Source organism: Podarcis erhardii (assembly GCF_964252035.2).
Source record: "Podarcis erhardii genome assembly, chromosome: Z".
Taxonomy (NCBI): Eukaryota; Metazoa; Chordata; class Lepidosauria; order Squamata; family Lacertidae; genus Podarcis; species Podarcis erhardii.
This window is the reverse complement of record NC_138504.1, coordinates 35862105-35888403: the sequence shown is the minus strand read 5'-3', so window position 1 is coordinate 35888403 and position 26299 is coordinate 35862105. Positions and strand designations below refer to the sequence as shown.

The 26299-nt window shown below is 46.6% G+C and overlaps 1 protein-coding gene across 2 annotated transcripts in view; it reads right to left on the bottom strand.

The window, feature by feature from the left end:
* Positions 1–2243: 2243 nt before the first annotated feature.
* The window catches only part of ABL1 (ABL proto-oncogene 1, non-receptor tyrosine kinase), a 124225-nt gene continuing 100169 nt past the window's right edge, over positions 2244–26299 (bottom strand). For both annotated transcript variants that reach the window (XM_081846954.1, XM_081846955.1), the window contains exons 5-11: positions 25014–25098; positions 23733–23910; positions 16294–16478; positions 10778–10930; positions 9999–10088; positions 8672–8836; positions 2244–6560 (exon numbers count right to left, since the gene is read on the bottom strand). In XM_081846954.1, the coding sequence (XP_081703080.1) occupies positions 4903–6560; positions 8672–8836; positions 9999–10088; positions 10778–10930; positions 16294–16478; positions 23733–23910; positions 25014–25098 (2514 nt within the window). In that variant the 3' untranslated portion in view covers positions 2244–4902. The remainder of the gene's footprint in view (positions 6561–8671; positions 8837–9998; positions 10089–10777; positions 10931–16293; positions 16479–23732; positions 23911–25013; positions 25099–26299) is intronic.

Genomic DNA, 26299 nt, shown 5'->3' with positions numbered 1-26299 from the left:
CTTGAAGGGGCACAGACATAAGAACCTAAGTAGAGCCCAATGGCCCATCTTAGGCCAGCAAGCACTGTTCTCACAGTGACCAAACAGATGCCCCAAGGGGAAGTCTACAAGCAGGACTCAAGCACAAGAGCACTCAACCCCTCTTGTGGTTTTCCAGCAGCTGATATTCAGAAACAATGCGGCCTCTGACCATGGAGGTAGAGCATACCCATCATGGCTAGTAGCCATGGATAGCCTCCTCCTCCTCCATGAATATGTCCAATTATATTTTAAAGCCATCCAAGTTGGAACCCATCACTGCCTCTTGTGGGAGTGAGTTCCACAGTAACTATACATTGAGCTGTGTGAAAAATTCCTGAATCTTCCAACACCCAGTTTCACTGGATGTCCCCGTTCTAGTGTTAGACCAGTTTTCAACTGGTTTTCCAAATCAAAACCAGTTTACGATCAGCCGCAGGATGGGCCCTGAAACACACATCTCGGATGTCAAAGGCCAGGGTAAAGAGGTGCATTTTCAGCATTTGTCAAAAGCTGTATAGACATACCATTGTGGTGGACATACCATTGTGGGGAGCAAGTTGCACAGCTTAGGGGCTGCCACAAAGAAGACCCTCTCCTGGGATGCCACCACCCCAAATCTATGAAGGTGGTGAAACTACCAAGAGGTCCCCTTCTCTGACGATTTTCAAGCCGGGGAAGGGACAGTAGAGAAAGAGGCAGTCTTTCAAATATTTGGGACCTAAGCTACTTAGGGCTTTAAACAATAGTGTGTGTCTGGAATTGGGCTTGGCTGGCAACCAATACAGCTGAGATCTGAAGGGAACCCCAGCCAGCAATGTGGGTGCTGCATTTTGGACTAGTTGATGTTTCCATCTTCAAGGGTAGCTCCACAGAGAACACACCACAACAATCCAGTCCAAAAGTTACCAGAGCATGGAGGACCATGGCCAAGTTATCCCTGTCCAATATAGCCTATTGTTCAAAGGCAGAGTTGCATTTGTTGACACCCCTTCACACACTTTTGCCTCTGGCCCTCCTCATCCCTGGAATGCTGCTCATGACGGATTGTGGTCCATGGCCTAAGGGATGTTCCCAACTCCTGAGAGATTCTTATGCTTGCCCCAGAATTAGATAAGGTTACCAAAGCTCTAGCATTGCCCTTCTCACTGATGCACTAGCTTTCTATGTGTGAGAATTTCTTTCTGGGGAGGAGCTTCACCACATCTTGAGACCTGTTTAGTCTATCCAAAAAAGGTCAATTTTGTGTGTGTGGACTTCTGAGCAGGTAGAAGGCTCCCCTCCCCAGAAATTCAGAGAGATAAAAGTGCTGCTTCCATGCTGGATCCCACAATGAGGCTGTGCAGCATACCGTCAGGTGTTGAAGGGTGTCAACCTTCCTATCCATCTGAAACCAGAGAGAGTTTGACTTCATTTGACAGGGAAGAAAATACTCCTCCTTTCTTTGACATCAATTTATTTTTTAAAAAAATGCTAAGGAAGAAAAATCTGGAATTATTTAAAAAACAAACACAAAGCCAAAGATAGAGAGAAAAAGCCATTTACAGGGGGGAGGGAAGGTATCCTCCAGCCCCCACCCCCGCATTCTGAACTGGACAATCATCAGCTGAAGGAGGAAAACTACAAAGTCCTGCAAGTATTATTGCATGGGTGGGTGGGGGTGCAAAGAGAGACACAGCTATTCACATGTTGTAAAACGAAACAGACAGAAAGACCTACAAAAACTGTGTAATATTGAGTTACAAACATATATCTATAGTGGCAACAAGAGATTATCCACAAAAACGAAATTGGTACCCTCTGGAAACAGTAGAGCCCAACTGGAAAAGAGAGATCGTTTTCTGGGTGTGTATGTGAGTGTTTAGGGGTGCAAGTCTTTTTTGGTCTACTGTTTGTTTTTTGTCATGTACATCTGGGTCCACAAAGGCAGCTGGCAGTGGTGCATTTACATCCCCATATTTATTGTCATGTACAAAAAAAAATGTTAGGACTATGTTGCAAAGCGGTGTGCGAGTGGGTTTTGTGGGTGGAGTGAAGAGAAAAGAGTCTCAGAAATGTCACAGCGACATAACCAACGTATAAAAAAGGAAATTGTAGCATCATAGAATTGGTAGGGTCATCTAGTCCAACCCTCTGCAATGCAGGAATCACAGCTAAAGAACCCTCAAAGAGGAAGGCAGCAATGTAATTTCAAAGTGGTTAGTGCTGAAGACACATAGAGAGGATAAGGAAGGGGCAAATGATAATCGGTTTTGGTTTCCTTGAGCCTCGCTTTTTAAAAAATCAAGTGGCGGTAAATTGCAGTTAACAGGGTGAAGTAGCATTGAGCTGATAAAAAAAACTATTTTTGCCAGGGGGACAGTAGGTGGGATTGAAACCTCCTGGGCAGTAAATGTGACAGTAGACTGGTGAGCAGGTGATGGGACAAGGCTTTGGGAAGCCAGCAAGACAGGGGAGCTAATCGCTTTGCAAAAGGGCAGGGGGTTAGTTATGCTCTTGGATTAGGAGATTCTGTCAACAAATGTCTCATTGGATAAAACTGCTCCTGGCTCTTAGAACCCTCTGTGCAGATGGGATCAAATGCTCCCCTGTGCGTGTCTGTTTATATAAGAACATAAGAGCCTGCTGGATCAGGCCAATGACCCATCTCGCCCAGAATCCTGTTCTCACAGTGGCTAACCAGATGCCCGCAGGAAACAGGCAAACAGCACTCTCCCCTCCCAAGAGTTCCAGCAACTGGAAATCAGAAGCATTACTGCCTCCAACTATGGAAGCAGAGCTTAGCCACCATGGCAAGTAGCCATCAATAGCCTTCTGCTCCCTGAATTTGTCCACTCCTCTTTTAAAGCCATCCAAGTCTATCTTATCTATATATCTATCTATTTAATTGAGGATGAGGGATCCTACAGAGACAAAGACAGCATGTGACATGCCTTCTTCCTGCACACTTCTTCCTGACATGCCTAGTTTGGCATCTGCAGGGAATTACCTTTTGCATTTAATCATCTAATCCCCTCTTGGCACTTGTTAGGAGTGGTGCTACTGTAAGATGAGCCTTTGTCAAGAGGGGTTTATGAACACAAAGGATTGCAGTTCATTTCCATTAAATCAAGAGTCAGTGGTTGCGTGCCCTTACAGATGTTATTGGACTACAACTTCCAAAATCCCTGACAAGGGGCCAGGCATCCAACAAGAACTAGTTGCCAGTCCCTCATTGTTGGGCTCACAGCTCACAGCTCCCTTCCCCACTGGACTGTTGGCCATGCTGGCTGCTGAGAACTGGGAGTTTCAACAGGATCCAGAAGGCCACAGGTTTCCTATCCATGCCCTGAACAAAGTGCTTTGTAGTCCAAATATGAAAGCACAAAGTTAATCTACAGTGGGAATGACTGAAGCTTGTTTCAGGAAGAAAATTAGGATAAAGGGAGGATAAAATTCTCTTCTGCCTCTGGTTAAATACTGATAGTAAGCCCCACTTCTATGAAAATTAACAAATTTCTGAAAACCTGTCAAAAGTGTTTCTTTGCAGGACAGTGCTACATAATATTTTTTTTTTTGAGGGGGAGAGATTTACAGCTCCCATTTTAATTTCTAGTCAGATGCTAGCAATTCACCACCAGCATACATTTAGGGAGGTTTCTGCTTTAACTGATGCCCTGGTTGAATCATGCCATTTTCGAAATAATTTGGCTAGGCTGTTTACTGGAGAGATGGGAATGCGGTGGTGGTGGTGTTTTTCACCACCAGAACAGGTCTAAGGTAAGGTAAGGTAAGGTAAAGGACCCCACGACAGTGGATACAGGTAGTGGTGGGAACATGGGGGCAAAGGGACATAATAATTGCTCAGGTTCTCCTGGCAAGACAGGGCTTTTGCATCATTGCCAATATCTCCTCCTCCCTCTGTCCCCTTCGCTAGCCAGTTCCAAACTGGGGAAAAACAGAGATCTGGTGCACATGTCAGGGAAGTGGAGAAGGGCAGGTATGGAATAAAACACCATACAGGGGAGAAGAGGAGGAAGGAACTTGAAGACACCTCCTCCATATACCTTTTCGCCAGGAAAACTGGTCCAGGTAGCAGGGTCCATCAAGCACAGCCTCCAATGTACAGGTTAGTCCAAAAGAAATGAAACATTAAACAGGAATAAAAGGAAATGATGCCAGGCTCAACACTGTTCAGTCATTTCCCCTTAAGGCGAGAACTCCACAGATAAGAGGATTTCGAGACAGCAGGGAATCTGGGTTAGAAAAGGGAGAGGGGGAGAGAGATGTGGATGGGTGGACCATCTCTCAATGAGTCTCTGGTTCAGGGGCTAGACTTGCAATGAACAGGCAGCTTTGTGCCCACACCTGATAGGACAGGGTGGTTCAAGGTGAGGCAGAGGGTTTTGAGAGCCCTTAAGGGTGACACAGAGGGAGGGAGGGAGGTAGAAACCCTCAGAGGATCCTGTGTAACCCCTGGCTAAAATTGAGGAGAGCTGTTCTTGCACACTTTCTGTGTCTATTTGTGTATTGACTCCTTTCCATCACAGGACCCCAGGTGGTGCACCTTTGTATCTCATGGGAAGCCTCCTTTTCCGGCAGTGACCAGATCCAGACCTGCTTCACTTCAGTGAGCTTCATAGCCTCACACACCCCTTGAATTGTATTTCCTGGGACCCACTGGTTTCAGTTGGGTCAAGCGCAGAAGACATCACCCTGTGTTAGTTAATATGTGTGACGATTTTGGGGCTGTTTTGTTCTGCCCCAGGCCACAAAATGCCTTGGCCAGTCCCAACTGATGCCCTCCACCCCCACCCATGCCACCCCACCCCCAAGTCCTGCATCTGCACTCAGCTGTGCAGCAACCCATCATCTTCCCCAGTTACAGGTATCCAGTGGCTTCTGCTACCTCTGGACGATGTCACTAATTTCTTTCACAGAACTGAGCAGCTTGCTAAAGTCCTGGGTGGCAGAGGGGCCCCCGGTGGCTGCAGTAGGGCAGATCTGGAGTTCCCGGAGGCTGTTTTCCAGCTTGTTGATGGCTTCCCGGAATGTGAACTTCCGCATCTGCTGAATGGAGTCCACGTAGCTGACACAGAAAGTGTAGAGATTCTTGCCTGCCTCCAGGACGGCGCTGTGGCTCACCATCTGCTCAGAGTTCTTGCTGATGGCCGTCCGCAGAGCCTCAGAGCTCTCCAAGACCATCCCCTTGGTGACGGCACCACTGGCGATCTTCTCTGGGGGCTGGCGGGTCTTTCGCAGGGAGACACGAGTGGAGATGAGGGGGATGAAGGCCGTAGAGGGAGGCTGGTCAACACTTGGGGCAGATGAGGGAGAAGTAGTGGAGGAGGTGGAGGCTGCCATCAGCAGCAGTTTTGTGGAGGATGGGGGCTTTGGTACAGAGGAGATCGCAGGCTTTTTCATCCCCTCTGCTAACAGACTGGACTTGAGGGGCTCAATGCTCGAGGAGTCTGTGGCCTGAGTTGGCTGCTTGCCCTTTGGCATGGGTGTCTCCTCGTGTCCTGGGCTAAGACCCCCCTTGCTGCTTTTCCCTATGGAAAAAGATGAGGAGGAGAGTGGAGGGGGCGGGGCCGGTTTCAACTTGGAGAGCTTCCCCTTGTCTTTCTCCGAAGGCTGTTTTGCCTTCCTCAGCCGGGTCTCTTCAGCAGGAGCTTTGCTGAGGAAGATGCCAGCTTTGGCAGAGGGGCTCTGCTCTGCTCCCAACCCACCTCCTAAGGCACTGGATTTCATGCCTTCCTCTTTGTGAGGAAGGCTGGCGGGAGGCACAAGCTGCTGCCTCCGGATAAGTTTCGGTGTCAGTGTGGGCGGGCTGGAACCCGGGCTGGACTCAGCATCTCTGAAGACGTCTTCAGGCGCCTCATCGCTCTTCTTGAGCAGCCGAGGAGGTGGGGTCACTGTCCCCCGGGTGACCACGTCTGCCTTTGCCTCGTTGGCCCTCTTCCGAGGCAGGGCAGGCTTCTCACTCTTGTGCCCCCCAAAGGTGGACGAGTTGAACTGACGCCCTGTGGATTGCAGGTTCCGGGGCAGGGTGACGGACTTCCACTCTGTGTCCTTGGTCCCATGGGGCACGCAGGAGGCCGAGCACGATCGCAGGAAGCGCTTGCTGGCAGAGTTCGAGCTGTTTTCTTCCTCACTGGCCCCTGGCCGGCTATTGGTGGCAGGGCCAGATTTTTTCCAGGGGTTGGGCGACAGCAACCCTGAGTTCCCAGACACAGTCCCATTCGTGACTCCAGCCTCGCTGATGGCACCTTGGAACCTGGAGCGGTCCTCGGTGTCTGCCAGAGCAGCCCCGTTGCTGCCCTCCTTGCCCTCTTCCTCACCCCCTCCCTTGCGGTCCAGGTGGGTGTCCGCCTCCCGGAAGGAGCTGCTCCGCTTGGGCGGGGTGGGGGCCATCTTCTTCTTCTTCTTGATGAGGGCGCTGAAGAGGTTGGTCTTCTTGTCCTTCGGGAGCAAGCGGTCATCCTCATTCAAGCCCCCGTCTGCAGGGCCCCTCTCCTTCCGCAGCAGCAAGGGGGACACTGCTGGCTCGTGGTCTGTGGGATCTGCAGAGCAGGAAAAATAGAAAGTCAAGAATTAGACAGCACTTGCTTAACCGGCAAACCAATCTCCTCGCCTTATGGGCCTGTCTGGAGGTTGATTTGAAATGTGGCAGGCATAAGTTACACTGCTATAATAATAAGACCTGGTATTTATTCTAAGCTCTCAAAGTGCTTCACATGAATTATGTCACTAACTCTTATACGGTACAGCAGCATGATTATCCCGCGCCATGCTGCAGATTTGTTTGGCGGGGGGCGGGCAGAGAGCAGCTTATCTAAGGACACCAAATGACTTCTCAGCTCGTTCTCTTAAGTAGCTACTTTTAAAGATTTACTACTGTGAGACGCAGTGACGACCACTGAGTTTAAGAGCGGATCAGGCACGTTCATGGAGGAATGGGAAGGTTTATTTATCAGCAGCTGTTAGCCATGATAGTTAGGTGCAGCCTCTCTGTTTGGAGGCAGTTTATCTGAGAGCTGCTGGGAAGCAACATCCCAGTGCCCTTGCGTCGTGCACATGGTCAGAGGCATCTGGTTATCTGATGCTGGAATAGAGGATGGTGGACAGGTTTGGAGTCTGAAGAACCAGCAAGGCCCTTCTTAAGTTCTCACTCCAGTAACTTGCAACAGAAATCTCTGGGCTGTAGGCCAATTTGAATAGGCTTTCTGGAGCTGGGTGGCCATTTGTGTGTAGCTGCCTCTTAATCTCAAGTGTCAAACTGCAAACTTAGCTCAGCAATACAGCACCTGCTATGTATGTGGAAAGTCTCAGGTTCAATCCCTGGCAGTGTCTCCAGGTAGGGCTAGGAAAGACCAGCTGCCTCAAACCCTGGAGAGCCACTGCCGGTCACTGTAGACCATACTGAGCATGATAGAACAATGCTCTGTGTATGAGGTAGCTTCCTATGCCCCTATTTAATTCAGAACCATGAGGAATGAAATCTTTCTTTATCATTAAGACATGGAACCACAGATCAGTGGCAGGGCACCTGCTTCACATGCAGGAGGTCCCAGGTTCAATTCCCAGTTAGGACTGGGAAATACACTTGTGATCAACCAGATGCCCTATGGGAAGCCCACAAGCAAGATCTCAGCATACCAGCGTCACCAGGGACACTTGGGATTCCAAACAACTGGCACCAGGGGCATAGTGCCTCCAAGAGCAAAGGCAAACCACCCTTGCTGGATCAGACCAGCGGCCCATCCAACCCCAGAAGCAGGGCTGGAAGGCCCATGCCATTGCCTCACCAGCAAATGGCACTTCCAGGTAGATATCTCTTAGACATGGAGGATCTTTCCCAAATACCACAGCTAATAAGAACACAAGGAGCCTGGCTGGTGGATCAGAGTAAAAGGGGCCCAATTTAGTGCAGCAGCCAGAGACTGTAAGTGACCCCCCTCCATAGCAGCTGGATTTCACTGGCAGAGGGAGGCCTAGCCAGATTGCTTGAGAGCACACCTGGGCTCAATCTACCAGGGTAGTAGGAGCTATATCAAGGCCTGGTCCAATGGGGGCAGGGGCACCCCAAGCAGCAGCAGCTGCTTCAGAGGTAAGCAAGGGCAAGGGCTACCCCCTTAACAGCACCTTTCTGGGGATGGCCTTGCCCTCATTGTTTAAGATGTTTTAAATTAACTGATTTTGAACTTGGATGTGTTTTTAATTTGAGAGTCACCCACCCTTTGGAATCATTTTTTTAAACTCCTGTTTTTAATTTTGTCTGTTGTCAATAATTTTAATGTTTGCTTAATATTATTTGTGCAAAGTGCTTAGGAGTTTCATGTACAATCAAGTGGCATATAAATTTTGTTGATTTGTTTAACAATTATTATTATTATTATTATTATTTAAATGTTAAAATCCAGATTGTGCCCTGGTCTGGTATGAGCATACTTCTCAAAAAATCCTCATAATGCTGTACAAAACAACCACATCCATATTTTATCTCTTTCTCATAAACACACACACATCAAATCCAGGAAGCAGCAACCCCAATGGTGCACTGGAGTCCTGACCCAACTGCTTTGTGTGCTGCAGGCTGCCTCAAGCCTCTTCAAGGTGCCTCAAGTGTCCTGAAGGCACCTTGAGTCGCCTTGCTACCAGAGCTAGGACATACCGCATTCCCCTGGCCCTTTGGTGGGTCCCGCCTCCAAGCTCTCATTGGCTTCTTTGCATTCAGCTCCTCTTCTGGATGTCCTTGTCTTTGTTGGCAGTTCTGGAGCTTGTAGTAAGGTGCTCACAACACTTCTCATTCCTTTCTTCCCCAATTCTTTCTCCACCTCTGGAAAACACAAGGATGGGGTGGGGAGCAGGGGGAGAGAGAGCAAAGAGTCAACAGGCACTAACCAGAGTTAGCAACTGACAGAAATTAAGCCTTTACTGCAGTGCAGGCCATTCTATTAGGACAAGTGAGGCACCACCCCACCAACCCCAGCCTTCCTTGAAACCAACTCAGGGGGCAGCCCTGCCCATCAGCTTCCTTATCAAGTCTTGCTACTGCCCCTTGTAAAACTCAGCAGGGAGAAGGAGGATGGGGACAAAAATACAAGTTGGGACTCAGCTAGACTGGTAAAGGAAAAGCGATTTGAATGTGTTGTATATGCAATATAACATTGTGCCACCAGATGGTGATGTGGAGTCCTGGTTTTCTCTGCCTGTTTTCCCTGTTTAAATTTACAACACTTTAAACGGAAACGCTTCTTCGATGTGTCTAGATCCAGCCTTGGTTGGCTCTGCTTACTAGGTGCATGGGGAGGGAAAGCTCTAGGGCAGTGTTTCTCAACCTGTGGGTCCCCAGATGTTGTTGGACTACAACTCCCATCATTCCTAGCCAGCATGACCAGTGGTGAGGGATGATGGGAGTTGTAGTCCAACAACATCCAACCCAAAGGTTGAGAACCACTGCTCTCTAGGGGGTTAATGTGGGGAATAGCAAGGGGTTGGAGAGCAGAGAGAGTTGGGGACACAGTCCCTAGTATCTGTGTGTGCGTGTGTTTGTGTTGGCTACTAGTCCATTTTGGGTGCTAGTCTTTAGTTTCTTTTAAAATTGTTTTTATTAAAGATTTTCTTGGGTTACAAAAGTATCTACATAAACTCTATTTTCAGATGGGGGAAAGTAAAATTAGATTCTTTTACTTAGTGTATATGTGAGGTTTTTATGTCAGCATCACTTGGGTAGGTTCTTTCTACTCATTTATTAGTTTTCATTGGTGCTGAGAGCATGGTTGGTTGCCTTCAGTTGACTGCAGTGGGTTTTGTCTGCCTGAGTTTCTGGACCCAGAACTGTTGGTGGCCCCCTACCCTGACTTATCAAAAGAAGATTTCCACTACATCTCCAAAAATAAAATAAAATGCGTGGGGTTATGCAGATGAAGCAATCATGCAGAAAACAAAGCACTTATCTCGCCTCCCACAGAGCGAGAATTATCCGTGATGGCACCTACCATCAGAAATGCTGGATTCCTGAAACATAGTTTCAAACGCCTGGTGGATTTCTGCAAAGGAAGGCCTATCGGATGGGCTCCACTGCCAGCCTGAAAAGTAGGAAAGGAAGGGCGGAATGTTAGCGTTTTTGTGAAATACCTTCAACACATGTGCAAACCCACTCTCTCTACCATGCAGTTTCTTCCCATTCTCACAAGTTAAGAGCTCTTTGGGAGGAGAAGCCAAACTCCCTGATGGGTGAGAAGGTGCACTTCCTTGAGTTCTCCCTCCTAGCCATAAGGGTGAAGCGATAGGGGCTACCAGCCTAACCTACCTCACAGGGTCACTGTGAGAATTAAATGAGGACCTAGGAGACTGGGATTCAAATCCCACACTTGGCAATGGAGCTCAATGGGTGAGCTTGGGCTAGGCATCGTCTCTCAGCCTAACCTATGCCACAGATTATGTTCTGCAGATTAAATGAGGAGTGGGGGGCAGACCATGTACACCACCTCGAGCTCCTTGGGAAAAAAGGTGGGATGTAAATGCGATAAATAAAATAAACAAGAACATAAGGAGTGTAACTAAAGCCAGGTGAAACAATGCAATGGTTTCATCTTCATTTGGAATAACAATTAACTCACATTTCTCAAGGGGACACCTGGGCCTGTCATCTATCAGCTTGTTCTTACTAGGGTCAGTAAGGGCAGAAGACCAGGTGAAGAGCAGCTCCCTGCTTCTCTGTGACTGCAGCCGACCCCAGCAACCCACTAAGATGTAGAAGTAAGTAAAACCTTACATGCTCTCATGAGCTCATAGACTTTCTCTGGACAGCCCTCAGGTCGTTCCATTCGGTAGTCCTTCTCCAGGAGCTCATAGACCTGAGATAGGTCGATCCCAGGGTAGGGAGACATCCCATACGTTGCGATTTCCCAAAGCAAGACACCAAAGGCTACAGGGGAAGAGGAAGTCAGTAAGACATTTTCAATGTACTGATACTTTAAATGGGAGGTTATGGCAAAGGTGGGAACACATATAAACAACAACAACAGGTTGTATCTACCTTCTGTTCAGAGTAGACCCACTGAAATTAATGGACCCAAATTAATCCCATCAGTTTTAAAGGGTCTACTCTAAGTAGGATTAACATTCGGCTGACAAAGCCCAGTGTGATTTTAAGGCATGTATCATTGTAGCCAATTCTACTCAAAGCAGACCCATGTGGTGTAGTAGTTAAGAGTGTCAAACTAGGACCAGGATTCAAATCCCCACTTAACCATGTAGTTCACTGGGTGTGACCTTGGGCCAGTCTCTGCCTCTTAGCCACATCTACCTCACAGGGTTGTTGTGGTGATTAAATGGAGCAGAAGAACCATATGTGCCACCTTGAGCTCATTAGAGAGAAAGGTGGGATATAAATGCAATAAAAATAATTATTAGTCACACCCATCAATTTCAATGGGTCTACTCTAAGTAGGATTGACATTTGGGGGGAAACCAATGTAATTTTAAGACACATACAGGTGTAGCCAACTAAATTCTACTTCAAGCAGACCCAATGAAATGAGTTACGCCCAACAATTTCAATGGGTCTACTCTGAGTTAGGGCTAACATGGCATACCACACATAATTTTAACATGCAATTATATTGTGTTGAACTATTGCTTTTATTCATTCATTCATTCATTCAATTTCTTTGCCAAGAAAAAAAATAAGCATTGCCTCAATAAATACAGGGACTAGAGCTATGGTGTGTGTTTCACACTTAGCTTGTCTGTTAATCATGCAATGCACATACCCAAACCAGGTTCGTGCACGGCAAGGAAAAGTCTAGGAGAAGTAACCACCAGGGCTAGTTAAACCAAAACAAATCTCTCCAAAATGATTGCTGAGGTAAAGAGGCCATCTAAACTATCCCTGGGTTGGACTTAATAAGCAAAAGGAAGGGGGCATCCAAAGCATATTCAAATGTGTAAAGCTGCTGATTTCATCTATATTTTGATGCATATTAGGTCAATCTGATTTACGATGTTTGATTTTATTGATGCTTTTAATGAATAGTTCACATATAATTGTATGTAAATTGCTCAGAGGGTTGTTGTCATGGTCAATAGATTGATATATAAACCTCAGTTGAGATACTTTGCTCGCAGAGCATCCCTGCCCAAATCTTTGGCACCCTCCAGGTGAAGGGTCCTCTGGGGAAAGGTGAAGATTATCCGCTGGTGGTAACACAGAGGCAGGCTGCTTCACTGGAGGCCACAGTCACATGGCATGCCCATCTGTGTTGATGTTCTGCCGGCTCCTGAAGACACACCATTTTCGGTGAACTGAACTTATAATTTTATTGTTTCTTTTTCTTTTTCATATTTATTTATTTTTCTTTATTTTTTTACCAACAACCAAAACCCAAACAGTGAAACCCCCCCACCAGGCAGCTGATACATTGAGTATACATAATCAATAATAACATATTCAAACCAACCATATGTACAATTCTATATACATCAACATTTCTCCCTCCACAAGGAAGAGTTTTAACTTACTGTTTTAACTTATTTTTCCAAAAAACACACAACCTGTTGTGCTTTGTAATTCCATGTTTTGTTGAATACTTTAATTAAGGGTGTTTTAATGCCACTGTGGATCTCTTAGTGTGTATTTTAACTATGTACTGATTTTATAGTAAACTGCTTTAGAAGTCATTTTGCGATACAAGTGATATGTAGATTAATTTAGTGAATAATAATAATAATAATAATAATAATAATAATAATAATAATAATTCTTTTTAGGAAGGACTATCACTCAGCAGCCACCCCTTTGCATGCAGACTCTCAGCATCTCCGATCAAAGAGAGGATAGGTCATGGTGGGGGGAGTCTTTTTTCTTATTACAACCTTGGAGCACCACTGACATCACTGGAGTCATAGGGACAGACTACTCTGAGCTGGTATTTATTTTTATTTATTTTCTCTATTTTCGTCCGATTTCCCCTCCCTGTTTCCTTCCTGTGAGTGTGCTAGAAGAAACACACCACTGAAATAATGAAAGCCTATGGAATCATAGAATCATAGAGTTGGAAGAGACCACAAGGGCCATCAAATCCAACCCCCTGCCAAGCAGGAAACACCATCAGAGCACTCCTGACATATGGTTGTCAAGCCTCTGCTTAAAGACCTCCAAAGAAGGAGACTCCACCACACTCCTTGGCAGCAAATTCCACTGTCAAACAGCTCTTACTGTCAGGAAGTTCTTCCTAATGTTTAGGTGGAATCTTCTTTCTTGTAGTTTGGAACCATTGCTCTGTGTCCGCTTCTCTGGAGCAGCAGAAAACAACCTTTCTCCCTCCTCTATGTGACATCCTTTTATATATTTGAACATGGCTATCATATCACCCCTTAACCTCCTCTTCTCCAGGCTAAACATGCCCAGCTCCCTTAGCCGTTCCTCATAAGGCATCGTTTCCAGGCCTTTGACCATTTTGGTTGCCCTCCTCTGGCCACGTTCCAGTTTGTCAGTGTCCTTCTTGAACTGTGGTGCCCAGAACTGGACACAGTACTCCAGGTGAGGTCTGACCAGAGCAGAATACAGTGGCACTATTACTTCCCTTGAAGCCTCTGAAACAGAGGAGGTTGCCTGGTGCATCTCTGTGTAATTTGCTGCCCTGACACAGTCTCTGGCCTGCTGTGATTGGAGTGTTCTCCATATCCTGGGGCAAAAATGCTGCAGAATTATTCACACCTGGGTGAGGCTGCCCAATGCTACTCTGCAGGAGTCCCCACTCCAGGCTTGCCTACTCCCAACTGATTTTAATGCAACATGTAAATTTGTTCCCAAGAGGTGGGAGAGCCACGAGCAAAACACGCTCTGGCAGTTCCCCGCTCTGGGCAGCTCACATTCCATGCCAAACGGCTGCGGAGACGTTAAGGAAGAGTAACAAGCCTCTTCATCAATCCAGACAAGTCTCATGAGATAAGACAGGGCAGAATTAGCCTAATTTTCAATTTACTAGCTTGTCTCCAGTGCGAACACTTCAAGTTCCTTCAAGTCCTGTTAAAGGCACAATTAAGAGACGTCAGGGCGGATTAATTGAAACCTCTTTTCCTATTGAGATGCTGCTTCTTCTCTGGGAATCAAATAGCTCTCCTTCACCTTCTCTAACCCACTCCAAAAAAGCCCTCTGACCTCCTTTCTCGCTTCTATCCTAAGAGCATAAGAAGAGCCTGGCTGCTGGATCAGGCCAAAAGGGGCCCATCTAGTCCTGTGTTCTGTTCCCTCAGTGGCCAAACAGATGCCTCAAAGGGAAGTCTGCAAGCAGCACAACAGTGCTCTTCCCACCTGTGATTCCCAGCAAATGGTATTCAGAGGCATACTTCCTCCAAGAATGGAAGTAAAACACAAGTAAAGTGAATCAGACCACTGGGCCACCTAGTGCAGTCTTGTCTACAGTGACAGCCAGCTACTCTCCAGGGGTTTCAGAGAGTGTACATTTCCAGCCCTAGCCAGAGATGCTGAGAATTGAAGCTGGGACCTTCTGCATGCAAAGCAAATGTTCTGTCACTGAGCTACAGTCCTTCCAAACTACAAGAAAGAAGATTCCACCTAAACATTAGGAAGAACTTCCTGACAGTAAGAGCTGTTTGACAGTGGAATTTGCTGCCAAGGAGTGTGGTGGAGTCTCCTTCTTTGGAGGTCTTTAAGCAGAGGCTTGACAACCATATGTCAGGAGTGCTCTGATGGTGTTTCCTGCTTGGCAGGGGGTTGGACTCGATGGCCCGTGTGGTCTCTTCCAACTCTATGATTCTATGATTCTATGATTCTCCTAGAAACAAAGCAAGATTCCAGTCCTCATAGTTCTACATAAAAGGCCAATTTAAGCAGGAACATAGGATGCTGCATTATACTGATAGTTGTTTCATCTAGCTCAGTTCTATCTACACGGACAGGCAGTGGCTCTCCAGGGTTTCAGGCAGGGGATATTCCCAGCTTCCATTGGGGACTGAACCTGTGAACTTCTGCATGCAAGATAGATGCTCTGCCACTGAGCTATGGCTTTTTCCCAAAGGAAGGATAATGTGATACATGTATCAGTAATCAGGTTGGTTTGCTTAAAGATGGGAGACTGAACGAAATCCTCAAGCATTGCAACCCACCTAGGAAATGAAAGCTGTGTAGACACAATAGATTTTTGAAGCACATTTTCCTCCTCAAAGAATTATGGGAACTTAAATTTACCCAGCATCTTTGACAAACTACACTTCCCAGGATTCTTTGGTGCGGGGGGGGGGGGGATATGTTCCAAATGTGCTTTAAAGGTACTTGAGATTCCCCTAGGCAAGGCAGAGCCTCTTGTCATCAGCTCAGCAACCTGCATGTAATTACTTCAGCCACCTCTCTCTCTCTCTCTTAACATGAAGGGAAGGCCACCGCCGTCTTGTGTATTGAGAGGTGTCACAACGCATTACATGGGAAACAACCAGGGACTGTTCTAGTCCAGCCATTTCTTTTGTTAACAGCTCGGTCCTCCAGCACTTGGGAGATTGAGGAGAAAATGTGATGTTAAAAAAACAACAACCCACAGCCTCCACAGATGCAGGCATATTATCCACCTTGGAAAACTGGATTTTTCTACAGCTATGATGGGAGTCCAGGCAGTTTTGAAATCAGTGGCTGATATCAATGCAGTTTTGAAAGGTTCAGCCTGTCATCTTGATTCAAAATGGTTTCTTGTAGCGTCCAAGAACAAACAAAGACCTGTTCCCTTGATCTCAGAAACCATCATGCAAAAATTGGTTACAATCAACATAGTTACCCCATCCACATCCAGTCATTCTCTCCACATCCAACTCCCGAGTCCAAGTGCCCTGAACTGTCTGTCAGAACCAGTGTTCTTCACCCTTGGGGGGGGGGGGTCCACAGATGTTGCTAGACTACATCTCCCATCATCCCTGACTGTTGGCTAAGCCTGCTGAGGATGATGGGCATTGTAGTCCAACAACATTTAGATCCCAAACTGTCTCTCACCAATATTCAAACGCTTATCCATTCACTGTTGGCCACCATGAGAACAGGATGTTGAGCCAGATGGGCCATTACCCTGATCCAGCAGGGCTCTTCTTCTGTTCTTCCTGTTCGCTCTCACTATTCCGAGCACACTCCCCCCCCCACCTCCCAACCTAATGCTTCCCTCAATTTACCTAATATGCATGTACCACATATCACTTTATTAATCTAAAATTATTACATATATACAAACACAATATTATTTACATGTACAACAGAACACCACAGGCACGCTACACAGCTCTTACCCCAGACGTCAGATTTGATGGAGAACTTGTTGTAGGCGAGACTTTCTGGTGCAGTCCACTTGATGGGGAACTTGGCGCCAGCATGAGCTGTGTAGGTGTCACCTGTCATCAGCCGGCTCAAACCAAAATCGGCCACCTTCACCAGGTGGTTCTCCCCAACGAGGCAGTTCCGGGCAGCCAGGTCCCTGTGGCAGCAGTGATGGGAGATGGGCTATGAAATCTCTCTCTACATTTCACTGCAGATACAACTTCTGTTCCATTACGTGCTCACTGCTTTTCATTAAGAGTCAGTTCACATAACCAGAGGTTGCTCCATCAAATTTACACAAGCACGTTTCAAGTGTTGATGCTGACAAAAGTTGGAAGGGACTACGAGGGTCATCTAGTCCAGCACCCTGCAATGCAGGGTTTTTTTGCCAAACGTGGGGCTCGAAAACACGACCCTGAGACGAAGAGTCTCATGCTCTACCAACTGAATGTAAGAGTGGGATGGCAGTGAAAGCTGTGGCTTCTTTGCTGCCATCTACAATTTGGTGGCGGTGGCTGTTTGCTGCAGGGAGCTTCAAATATTCCCACTGTACTCCACTAGCAAAATCAGGGATATGCCTCAGGGATGGGGACCCTCTGGCCTGCCAGGGAGCCCAGTTTGGCCCACAAGGCCATTTCTCTGCAAAAGCACACCCAACTGTCCATCAGCTGATGTCACTGGGTGACACCAAGAATGGGTGGGAGAGGTTCAATCCTGCTGTGTGCATCTTCCCTGGCAAAGCAGACCCCCACAGCCAGCAGGATTGAACTCTCTGCTCACCACTTGGTCACTGCTCCAGGTTTACCTTCTCCCAGCTGATTTGCCTCCTCTCAACCAACGGCTCTGATGCTAGCAGAGAACTGAGACTTTTTAAAGTTTCCTTTTGAAGGAACACCAGACTAAGCAACCTCGAGGAAAGTATTTTCCCCAGCAGAGGTCAAGAATGAAAGGAGATCTAGAACAGTCATTTTCAAACAGTGTTCCGCAACTCCTGTACTTCCTCTGAAGCTCATTAGGACTCCCTCAGTGAGAGGGAAGGGGGGGGGGAATCAATAATGGCAGACGATTTATTTATTTGGATTTATACCCTGCCCTTACAATGTATCATCAGGGTGACTTATAAACTACAGAGCCTGAGGAAATTTTAAAAGGTCTTTGCACTATATTTGTTTCTGGGCCCAGTTTGAAGTGTTGGTTTTACACTTTGCACCATTTAGAATGTTGATTTTTTTTGGTACACTTTACACCCTCTTAGAATGTGGGGTTTTTTTGGGCGGGGGGTATTATTGGGTTACTGTTTTTGGTTTGATTTTCTATGTTGTGGTCTTGTTGTGAACCGCCCTGAGACCTCCAGGTATAGTGCGGTGTATAAGTTCATCTGCATGAAAAGCAGATGCTCTATCACTGAGCAATAGATTCTCCCAAGGAACATAGGAAGTTGCCTTATTATCTTGCATCAGACCACTGGTTCATCTAGCTCAGTATAGCCCACCCTGGCTGGCAGTTTCTCTCCAGGGTTTCAGGTATGGGACCGTCCCAGCAATATCTGGAGGTGCCACTGGGGATTGAAGCTGGGACCTTCTGCATGCAAAGCAGATGCTCTGTACCTGAAAAATTGGTCCTGTTCTCTTAAAATAAAAAAAAAATCTAATTTTCATGATTCTGGAAAAAGAGATTTAAACAAGAAGCTGGTTTGAATCAGCTTATAGGTACATCTATCTCAGTATTGTCAATGCTCTCCAGGAGTTCAGGAGGGGATATTCCCAGCTCTATCTAGAGACGCCACTGAGGGCTGAAGCTGGGACCTTCTGCATACAAAGCAGATGTTCTGCCATTAAGCTACAACCCTTCACTAATCATTTTAATTGGGCCAAGGAGCCGAATTTATTGGTAACACACATCCACCTGGTGATGAAAAAGCAAACATTACAACAGTCGTTCTCAAAGTGGGCAGGATTACCTGGGGGCCCTAAGAAGCAAGGGAGTAGCAGGAGGGTGTAAATGTAGGTGTTAATGACTATCAGACTTTGAAAAGCTGGCTTCACAGAATCAAGTGCATTCATTTTGTTGAATTAAACGGAGTAGTTTTAACTGAACAAATGTGCAGTTAATGATTACTGTTTTGAACTTTTTTGTGTTATTATCTTCCTCAGTGGGTCATGAAAACTGCTATTCTGAATAATGATTTGTACAGGGTAGGGTAAAGTATGGGGCACTAGGGATTAGTTTGTGGAACCAAGGGGGCGGTGGCCTGAAAAGGTTTAGGAGCCACTGCATCAGGATTTTGTGGAGTGGGGAGTAAGTAACAACCTCAATGAAGGGTGTAGAAGCCATAACACACAAGAGAGAGAATGGAGGAATTGTTTCCATGCAATTTTCAGCTCCTTCATAAAACAATGGAAGAGAGTTCACCTCAAAAAGTATAAAATAGAGCTGGAAGTTTCAGAAAATGGAACCAAAATGACCAAAAGGGTAGAGTGACTCCTTTATGTGTGGCGTGGAGACAGTGCATGGGGGGGGGGGATTCTCCTCTCCTAATACTTGGACTCATGGTCATCCAATGAAGCTGAATGTTGGTGGATTCAGGACATTTAAAAGAAAGTCATTCTTCGTGCAGCATGTATTTGACTGTGGAACTCAGTGCCACAAGAGGGGATTATATCTACCAACTTAGATGGCTTTAAAGCAGACAAATCTGAGGAGGAGGATAAGGCTATCAAGAGTTACTAGCCATAATAACTCTGTCTCCAAAGTCAGAGGCAGCAATGGTTCTGAATACCAGTTGCTGGAAACCACAGGAGGGGAGAGCTGCTCTTGTGCTTAGGTCCTGCTTGAAGATCTACCACTAGGGCATCTGGGTGGCTACTGTGAAAACAGGATGCTGGGTTAGATGGACCATTGGCCTGATCCAGCACGACTCTTCTTATGTTCGATGAGGCTGAATAAATTGTTTCCACCCAACGCCATGCTAAATTGGAAATCAATCCAACCGCGCAACTCTTTCCCTACGTGAAAGACACATGAACCACTTTCCCAGTGACTTGTGAACTTTGCAGAGTCACTGGCAGAGCCACAGAAGAGCTCCTTGTTGAATGAGAGAGCGCCATACTGAAAGGGCACATTAATTTGTCACACACCGTTGCCGACATGTCCTGTTCTCGTCAGCGAGAATGCCGTCAACACAGCACATAAAGAGGAGAAAAGCACCTTGTCATTAGCGACCGTCATTTCCCGCCGACTCCAGTCATTCAGTGAGGTCACCAACATGCATCTGAAATCCATTGAGGAGGACAGTGACAGCACCCCCCTGAAGGGACTGGGAGTCTGTGGGGGTGAGCTGTTTGCAAAGAAGAGAAGAGAACGGGAAGCAAGACACTTTTCCCGCCTGCTCCTGCGATCTGGGGTCACTGACAGTGCAGAACAAAGTGCCCAAGAGTGCAGAAGGAATGAGACAGAGAGTGATACTTGAATTTTTTTCTTCCTCTAAAATAGAAGAAGCTAAGTTCCCTTTGCAGGAGGGGTTGGACCGGAGATGAGGATCCCAGCATGGAGCAAATTGAACCAGTTGAGACAGTAAGCGTTAGGTTGGGAGGGGGAGAGTTTGTGTTTGGAGTGGGGAGTGATTGGATAAGGTTGGTGGGAAACAATTTGAGCTCTAAATGTTGTTGGACTACAACTCCCATAATCTGCAACCAAATTCTTAGGCTGTGATTCCTGCACTGAGGAGGGATTGGACTAGATTGCCCTTTGAGTCCCTTCCAATTCTACAATTGTATGAGACACTGGTGGTGCCATTATCAGAGATGGAGGTGCCTGAATGAGCCTTTAGATACAGCAGAAGAAAAGCTTGTGTCTTAGGGATAAATGGTCAGCATTTCAGTGTGGGATCATCAGGCTTGTTACAGCGGAAGCAGGTGGGCAACCTTTGGTGGGCATGCTAATTGTGTAGGAAAGATCACCACTCTGATGAAACGCAGTTGACCTCAATGTGTGTGTGTGAGAGAGAGAGAGAGAGAGAGAGAGCGTGCCAGCAGAGTGTAGTCGTGCACTTCCTCAAGTTCTCTCTCTTAACCAACAGAAAGGTGAGGCAAAAAGGGCTCCTGATCCAGGCACAGCCTGGAAAGTCATGCAAAACAGACATAAAGGGCAAGTGTAGTGCTGGACTAGGATCTGAGAGACCAAGGTTCGAATCCCCACTCAGCCATGAAGCTCACTGGGTGACCTTGGGCCAGCCACTCATTCTCACAGTGTTGTTGGGATTAAACAAGGAGAGGGAGAACCATGTGGTTCCACTTGAGCTCCTGGAAAAAAGGGGGGATGTAAATGCAATAAATGAATAAAATAAATACATAAATAAATAAATAAATAAATAGTGTCTGAGATGGTCGGGGGTGGGGAACAGTAGTGCCATGATGGTAGGCATGGATCCACTTACTACAATAAACAGCATACGTGCACGAACACACCCAAAATAGCAAGGCTGGCTCATCACACGTTGAAATAAGTGGAATAATGTACATTGACAACTGAAAAATTTAAGGGGGAAAGGTTGTACCTTGGAAATAGAGCATCTGCTTTGCACGCAGAAGGTCTTAGCTTCAACCCTAGTGGTTTCTCCAAGTAGGGCTGGGAAAGACTCCCTGCCTGAAACACTGGAGAGTTGCTGCCAGTCCGTATAGGCAATAAAGGAAAGCTGTCTGTGGACAAACGCCAGCTCCCTCTGCCTGAAAAGAAAGATGAGCACTACACCCTATAGTGTCCTTTGGCTTGGGTTAACCGCCCAGGGATCCTTTTCCTTTACCTTTACCTTTACCTTATGGGTAATATTGAGCTAGATGGGAGTCTCTCCCACCTGAAGATGCCATTGGGGGTTGAACCTGGGACCTTCTGAATGCACAACAGATGCTCTACCTCTTCCCCAAATGGAAGGGCCTCACATGCATTATTTGCTATAAATACTACCCTTTATTGTGAGGTGAATTTAATGACTATGCACTGCAAATGATCTATATTCTAGTCTTTGATTACACATGCACCAAATTGAAGTTTTCTGAGTGGTTTGGAAGTACTGTAATCATTTTCAAATGTACTCTGGTGAGTGTGGGTGTGCACGTTTCCCTGTGGGGTGGAGAAAGAGATGTACAAATGTCCCATTTGCAGACTGCACCCCCCCTGCCCAGTGACGGGGGTTGTTTCCAGCATGTCAACATTCCTAAGTCACAGAGGAAGCATCCCGGAAAGGAAATAGAGACCTCCCACACGGCACCAAGCTCAGCCCAAGTTCCTTTCAAGACAGACACTGACAATGCCCCCAAAAAGTTGATCAAGAAGTCACCCACCAGCTATTAGATTGCTCAGAGGCCATTTCCCCAGACAAAGAATGTAAAGTGCTAGCAATAATTGCAGCACACTGAAAGGTCAAAATCCTCCAGACAGCAAGAATGGCAAAGATGCTTAATGGAGAGAAGCGGGAGAGGCACACAATCCAGACAATAGCGGGAGGAGAAAGGAATCACTAAAAAGCACAAGATGACAAGGAGAGAGGAGGATGGAAGGTGTGTTGAAAAGGTGGGGTGGGGGGCGGGGGGGGGGGGAGAGAGAGAGAGAGAGAGAGAGAGAGAGAGAGAGAGAGAGAGAGAGACTTTCTGAGAACTCCAGTAACTGTAAAGCGGCGAATGATGGTTCGGGGTGGGAAGAGAAAAGGGGTGTCATTACGGGCAATTTACTAGCTCAGGGGAAGGAAGGAAAGAAGGATGGGGAAGAGCTCATTTTGCACAAAGAGCTGTGGTGATTAGGAAGGAAGGTTTCATCATGAGGTTTTATTGTAAAATCACAGAGGAGGTAGAAACACTGGTACACCACATCAGGACTGAGAAAGACTGAAAGGCAGGAGTGATGGAAGGGACAAGGGCATCCTGGGGGTTATGACCACACAGAGGCAAAAAGGTGACGGTTTTCATTGGCTGCCAGCCACGATGTGTATGATCTGCCACCACAGTTGGAGGCTGCAATGTTTCTGAATGCCAGCTGCTGGAAACCACAGGATGTGGGAGAGCTTTTGCACTCAGGTACTGCTTGTGGGTTTCCCATAAAGGGCTTGAGGGTTTCCCAAATGGCCACTGTGAGAACAGGAGGCTGGACTAGATGGGCCACTGGCCTGATCCCATGTTTTTGTGACAGCATTGGACCCTCACACAACATCTCAGAATCTATTTGGTCCAGTACTGTAATGCCATTATACTAAAAAGACAGGAAGCTGTCTCATGCTGAATCAGACCGTGGGTTTATCTAGCAGAGTATTGTCCACAATGACTGCCCAATGTTCTCCAGGGTTTCAGCCAGGGGTGTCTCTCCAAGTCCCATCTGGAGATGACAGAAAATGAACCTGGGACCTTCTGCTTGCAAGGCAAGAAATTCCACCACTGAACTATTGTCCTTCCCCTAAGAATTCCAGGGATCATGGTTGTGAAGAAAGCACTGGCTTATATAGGAACACATGAAATTTCCTTATACCGAGTCAAACCATTGCTCCATCTAGCTCAGTATCATTTACAATGGCAGTGGCTTCCCAGGGTTTCAGGCAAAGGTGGATCCGTAACACTCCTGGGGGTGGGGAGAAGAGCTGTGAGAGGATTTTTTTAGGGTGGAGGGAAACAGCTGGTATGGGAAGGATTGAAATCTCCCCCACTTTCTCTGCTGCAAAGTGAACTCTTGCTCAGGTTCACATTATACACAGTTGCAGGGTTGAGTGTGCAGCATCACCACCCCCAAAATAGCTGAACGTCTGGGTTTGTCAGCTGCTAAGCTGTGCAGGGATGCAACATACCCTTGGCAGGAAAAATAATCCAGAAGCAAGACGTGATTCCCCAAGGAGTGCCTGTGTGTTCCAAGACACAGCACACAACATTAATGTGCTACTGTAAAGCTGTATCGCTCTGTCTGTGAAATATTGTATTAACAGCCTCTGTAGCAGGCTAGTGGTGGAAGGGGAGGTGGTTCCATTTTCTTCTGTAAGAACAGAAGCAGAGTCCTGCTGGATCAGGCCAAAGGCTCACATAGTACAACCCCGTCTTCACAGTCGCCAACCAGATGCCCCAGTGGGAAGCTAACAAGCACAGCCTGAGCGCTACCAAACTCTGCCTACTTGTACCTCCCAGCAAACAAGAGCCTTTTACAGTGGAGCTGTTTGATAGCCTTATTTATCCATCATGAATCTGTCTAATCACTCTTTTAAAGCCATCCAAGTTAGTGGCTGTCACTGCCACCATTTTTTAAAGTATGTTTTAACTGCTCTATGATGTTTTTCTTTTAAAATTGTGGATCCATTTGCAGCCCTGGGCTCTTTCAACAGGAAACAAACAAGCAAGCAAATCATAGCACTATTCTGAATAGCAGCACAAAGTTTTCCTACCTGTGGATGAAATTCTTCTTCTCTAGGTACTCCATAGCAGAGGAGATCTGGGTGGCCATGTAGAGGAGCACAACAGCATTCACCTCTTGCCTGTTGCAGTCCCGCAGGTAATCCAAGAGGTTTCCATATGTCATGAACTCGGTGATGATGTAAAACGGAGGCTCCCGTGTGCATACGCCTATGAAACATTTAAAAATGAACAAATTTGATTTTTTAAAAATAAATCCTGCTAAAGAAAGAAAAAAATAATTTGTGATTTGCAGTATTAATTCTGGGTTGTATCCATTGTTAAGCCACCTTCACACCATGCATTTAAAGCACTATGATACCACTGCAAACCTCTCCCACAAAGAATTGTGGCTTGTTAAGGGTGCTGAGACCCCTATTGGCCTCCCAAAACTACAGTTCTCAGTGTGGTTTAACAATCAATCCCTTTTCCTAGGGAACCCTTAATTTTCTGAAAGAAGCTCAAGGTGGTGTTTATGATTCTTCCCCCGCCCCCTTTCATTTAATGTCCACAACAAACCTGCAAGGTGGGTTAGGCTGAGAAGCAGTGACTAGCCCTACAGTTACCCAGTGAGCTTCATGGTTGTGTGGCAATATGAATACTGGTCTCCGTGGTCCTAGACTAACACTAACTACCACACCACACTGGCTAGGAGAGACCTACTGTCTGAAACCCTGATGAGCTGCTGCCAGCCAATGTAGACAATACTTAACTAGATGGACCAAAGGTCTGACTGTGTAAGGCAGCTTCCTATGACTAGGATGAATGATTTTTAAGCTAGAGGTAATGCACTCCTATGAGGAAGGGACCACAGCTCAGTAATAAAGCATCTGATTTGCATGCAAAAGGTCCCAGGGTTCAATTCCCAGCATCTCCAGGTACAGCTGGGAGAGTCTCCCTACCTGAAATCCTGGAGAGATGCTGCAAGTCAGTGTGGACAATACTGAGTTAGATGGTTCAAAGCTCTGACTTGAAATAAGACAGCTTTCTATGGTAAGAGAAGACAAAGTTTCCTCCAGAAGCTGGTTAAAGATGTCTAAGCTTTCTGGCCTTTTATATATTAAATACAAGTATGAAGATTTAAACACACACAGACGCACAAACCTAACTCAGTTCAACTTTAAAAAAAATTAATTGCCAGCTCCTGCCAGTGAATTGAAATGTCTCTCTGTGAAGCCTTGGTGTCGCTAAGTGGTTTATCTTCTCCTTAATGTCCTGTATTGCTGCGCAAGGCTTTGGTTTGAGTCGCCCTGCTTGGTATTTCTGACACTTACCCAGTAATTGCACCAAGTTTGGATGCTTGATCTCCTTCATTACCGCTGCTTCTTTCAAGAATTCTTCTACCTCCATAGTGTCCTCCTGCAGGAAAAGAGGTAAGGGGAGCACAGGGAGAGAGAGAATGATTTCAGCACATGGTCTAGATAATGGAATCACTGGAAATTACAGTTGCACAAACAATAATAACCTCCGGTCTCAGGCTGCGGAATATTGATAACCTCTAGCCTCAGGTTGCAGAAAATCGATAACCTCTGGTCTCAGGGTGTGGAGCATTGATAACCTCTGGCCTTATGTTGCATAATATTGATAACCTCTGGCCTCAGGCTGAGAGCCAGTGTGGTGTAGTGGTTAAGAGTGGTAGTCTCGTAATCTGGGGAACCAGGTTCGCGTCTCCGCTCCTCCACATGCAGCTGCTGGGTGACCTTGGGCCAGTCACACTTCTTTGAAGTCTCTCAGCCCCACTCACCTCACAGAGTGTTTGTTGTGGGGGAGGAAGAGAAAGGAGAATGTTAGCCGCTTTGAGACTCCTTAAAGGGAGTGAAAGGCGGGCTATCAAATCCAAACTCTTCTTCTTCTTCAGGCTGCAGAACATCAAAAACCTCTGGCCTCAGGCCTACCCCTCAGTACAGCAATGGGCTCTTTCCAATCCTTGTCTGTGAATGGATTTACTTTTGCACAACTCTATGTCATGGTCTGGTTGAACACAGAGGAATGGTGGGAGGAACCAGCTGGGGAACCCCCAAGGAAAGAAGGCTTAGAGCCCAGGGAGTGGTCAGAGGGAGAAGCCTGCAAAGAAGAGGTGTCGTAATCTGAAGAGGTAACCGGGCTTAGTGAGCTGGGAGTGTTTGTGGCAGAGAGAAGTTAAGAATCAGAAGCTGAATCTGGCGAGTGCAGAGATGAGTCAGGCTGGTGAAAAGTCATGGGTGTCTCCCCCTCCTGCTGTGACATGCTCACCTAGCCCCCCCCCCCCAATCTTCCAGAACAAGGAGAGGTATGAAAAGAGAGGAGAGATTGGCTGTATGCAGGCGCAGTATCTGATTGCTTGGAAATAGCCCTGGAGAGAAGGAGACATAGATAGCTGTGTAGAGGTGGGGACCTTCAGTCTCAGCAACTGATTCCATGGAATAAGACCCACCAGAAATTAGCCACTGCACTCATTAGGCTTGACACTCCGCAATGTCTGCGGAGATCATGTTTTTGCTAATAAAGAGTTAACTCCAACTTTAGACTGTATGATTACTAACCAGCATGCACTGGGACACTGTACTTTCCATCTCTCTCT